General features: G+C 53.4%; 1 protein-coding gene across 1 annotated transcript; it reads right to left on the bottom strand.

The window, feature by feature from the left end:
• Window positions 1–2,937: 2,937 nt before the first annotated feature.
• Window positions 2,938–3,609, bottom strand: LOC135392471 (uncharacterized). The gene has a single exon (XM_064623179.1). The coding sequence runs from the start codon at window positions 3,607–3,609 to the stop codon at window positions 2,938–2,940; it is 672 nt and encodes a 223-aa protein (XP_064479249.1).

Genomic DNA, 3,609 nt, shown 5'->3' with positions numbered 1-3,609 from the left:
ACCACATATGACCTGGATGCGTTGGCTTGTGTCACTATCGTGCAATGAGTGCCGGCGCCTGCCAAGATTCGTACCGCCATTTTGTCCCTGAAATGTGGACGGGCCACTACCCTGTGTCGTCCATTGTAGCACGTATCTTGCGTTATCTGTTGTTGTTTATATCTGCGCCGATACCTGCGGAAGTCGGGCCATTTAGGTACAGTAACTTCGGCGCTACGGGAACGTTGCACTTTAGACGTCTCCCTATCAGGAGTTCAGCTGACGAGTAGCCACAGGCCCCTGGAGTGGCCCGATGAACCAGAAGCGCGTCGTGGATATGCTGGTTCTTCGACAGCAGTGCTTTTGCCGTTTGCACTGTCCGCTCGACCTGACCGTTGCTCCGTGGGAAGTAAGGGCTTGAGGTTACTTGCACGATGTCGTTGGCCAACAGGAACCGATTAAATTCTGCCAAAGCGGATTGCGGTCCATTGTCTGACCGGACTGTGTCCGGAATGCCAAACCAGCGAACATTGGACGAAGCTTGGCTATCACGTCTGCTGTTGTCGTCCTCTCGAGCCTGACCAATTCGAAGAACTTGGAGAAGTAGTCAACGACAACTAGATAGTTCTTGCCGCTCGCGTAGAATAGGTCCATGCCGATCATTTGCCACGGACGGACGGATAGAGGCGTTTGCAGGAGAGGTCCGACACCAGGGCTTCAGTGGGATTGGCACGTCGAACACCTTTGTATATAGTCTTGCAATTGTATACTGATACCTGGCCACCACGCCGACTCTCGTGCTCTTGCCCTGCACCTTTCGATGCCTTGATGTCCTGTGTGCAGGTTGGCCAGGATATCGTTACGAAGTGTCTGAGGGATGACGAGACGAGATCCTCTCAGAAGTAGTCCATTGACGACGGACAACTCGCTGGCTACACTGGCAAAATTTCATACATCCTCAGAGAGAGATACGCGGTCGGCGGCCATTGCGTCTCGCAGTACTTGATCACGCGTGAAAGAGTGACATCCCTGATGGGGGCTTTCCGTATGCGTGACAGTAAGTTGTCAGAGTCTGGCAGGGAGTTGATGGCGAGCATCTCGTACTCTTGTATGGCCGATTCTAGGTTGGCGTCGACGTTACCGATACTTGTCACCGGATTTCTGGAAAGAACGTCGGCTGTATACAGTTGCTTGCCGGGGACGTGCGCTACCGAAAACTCATACTCCAATGTGCGGAGTCGCAATCGCTGGAGCCGAGGGGTTAGGTCTTCCAGACGCTCAGCGGTGAATATAGGAACAAGCGGTTTGTGGTCAGTCTCGACTTGGAACGGAAGGCCTAGGACATACATGCGAAACTTTTCGCAACCCCATGTTAAGGCAAGCCCCTCCTTCTCGACTTGTGCATAGCGCACCTCAGCTGGAGTCAGTGCTCTCGATGCATAAGCGACGGGGCGGCGGAGCCTGTCTGGGTCTTCTTGAAGAAGGACTGCCCCCTAGTCCGTGCGAAGATGCATCCACTGACACTGTGTGTGGTAGTTGGGGATTGTAGTACGTCAGCACAGGAATGTTCGTCAGCTCGTCCTTCATCCTCTCGAACGTTTGTTGCTACAGAGGTCCCCAAGACCAAGCGGCGTCCGACGAGAGTAGATCTCGTAAAACTTGAGTCGTCTCTGCAAGGATTGGGATGAACTTCATGAGGTGGTTGAGCATTCCGAAGAACGAGCGTAGCTCATTAACAGATTCAGGAGCTCTCATCTACCGTACCGCTTCGGTTTCCCCCGGATCGGCAGAGATGCCCCCACTTCTAGTATATGACCAAGAAACTGGATCTTAGGTTTACTGAATAGGCATTTTTCGGCATTCAGTGTAACGCCAGAGTCTCTAAGCCTCTGTAGCAGAGCTTCAAGTCGCCGGTCGTGTTCCTCTTGATTTTTATCATAGACAAGTATGTCGTCCATGTGACATATATGTGACGCCTTCCAAGTCGTGAATTATACGTAACATTTCACGTTGAAAAAATTCTGTGGCTGTCGCTATACCAAACGGAAGACGACGGAACTGGTACCTCCCGAGCAGGGTAATAAACGTCGTCAGTTCTCGGCTCTCTGTGGAGAGGGGCGCCTGCCAGTAGCTGGCATTCGCGTCAAGCTTGCTGAACAGCCTGGCCTCAGTAATCCCGCTGAGGTTTTCTTCCACGGTCGGCATTATGATGCGTTCTCGGACCACTTGTTCGTTTAGCTCTGCGTAGTCTACGCAGATGCGCAGCTTGCCGTTCTTTTTCTTGACCACCACCATAGGGGCACACCATTCGATGGCATGTTCTACATTCTGGACCACCCCAAGCTCTTCCATCCGCTGGAGCTCCACTTGTACGCTTGGTATGAGTGGGAGGGCCACGCGTCTAGGATAGGTAACTGCATGCGGCCTTGCCCCTGACATGAGCCGGACGTGGTAAGTAGTCTTCAACTTACCCAAGGATCCAAAGAGTTCGGGAAACTTGACAGCAACTCTGTCCTGGTCAGGCCAAGACTCAATGGAGAGGAGTTGGGGAAGGACGTCGAGTGCCGTTATCGCCGGTCGTCCGAGTAGCGCATACTGTAAGCCGTTGACAATATAGACTTCCTGGTTGGTAGTCCTCCCGTTCCAGCTGACGGGGACTTTAGCTTGGCCAACCGTCCTGATTCTGGCCCGTCCGGGTCTGTAGAGCACCTTTGTAGGTTTCGTCATGTGGGTCCTTTGCGAAAGGACTGAGGCTGGTACAGCAGTCACATCGGCACCGGTGTCTACTTTGAACTTGACGGGTACGCCGTCGTAAAGTGGTGTGACGAACCAAGGGCTCACCGACGATGGTGACTGATGTAACGATGCATGTTGATGCATATCTCCAAGGAAAACCTCCTCTACGGTACTTCGTCCCCTACCCTGGCGGCGTCCAAGAATAGCGCGATCGGACGTTGCTCAATTTGTCGTGGGCACACTTGACATGCATACTGAGGCGAAGTGGCCCACCTTCTTGCAGGACATACAAGTCTTCCCTTGAGCAGGACACTGAGTCCTGGGGTGACCGTTGCTCGATCCACACCACTTGCAGGTCCTTGAGTCCGCCCTATAGCTTTCGTGGCGCATACTGGCTCGTTGTGCTCGCGCTCGGCCCGGCGCTTCAGTGTGCCTTCCTTTGCGTACCGCAGACTTTGTCGATGTGAGGGCATCGAATGTTGGGTTTCCGGTGGGAGGCTCAAGGGGAGTTTCACGTCCGCGCAGAACGCTCTGCTGTCCTTTTACTGCTTCGGAATTGCGGGCCATGCTTACCGCTTTCTCGAGCTTCAGCTCCGAGTCCAGTTGTAGACGTTCACTCAGGCGACGATCTCGCAGCCCAACAACCAACCTATCCCGAATCAGTTGGCCCTGAAGTGATCCAAAGTCGCACGTTTCTGCAAGACGGTGGAGTTCCTTGGTGAAGGTTTCCACTGCTTCATGTTCCAGTTGGCAGCGTAAGTTGACGCGTGCGCGCTCATATATCACGTTACGTCGTGGGACGAAGTATTTCTCAAAAGCCGCCTTCAGCTGCTGATAGTCGTTTGCAACTCCGTCGCCCACACGCATTGAAATGAGGACGTCCTCTGTTCTCAT

The sequence above is a fragment of the Ornithodoros turicata genome, chromosome 4 (assembly GCF_037126465.1).
Source record: "Ornithodoros turicata isolate Travis chromosome 4, ASM3712646v1, whole genome shotgun sequence".
In the NCBI taxonomy this organism is placed as follows: Eukaryota; Metazoa; Arthropoda; class Arachnida; order Ixodida; family Argasidae; genus Ornithodoros; species Ornithodoros turicata.
Note: the sequence above shows the minus strand (reverse complement) of the source record. Positions and strands in the feature narration are given on the sequence as shown.

What these genes read in the sequence shown, in the direction of transcription:
- LOC135392471 (XM_064623179.1), bottom strand. Translation starts at nt 3,609, where the DNA reads ATGAGAACAGAGGACGTCCTCATTTCAATGCGTGTGGGCGACGGAGTT.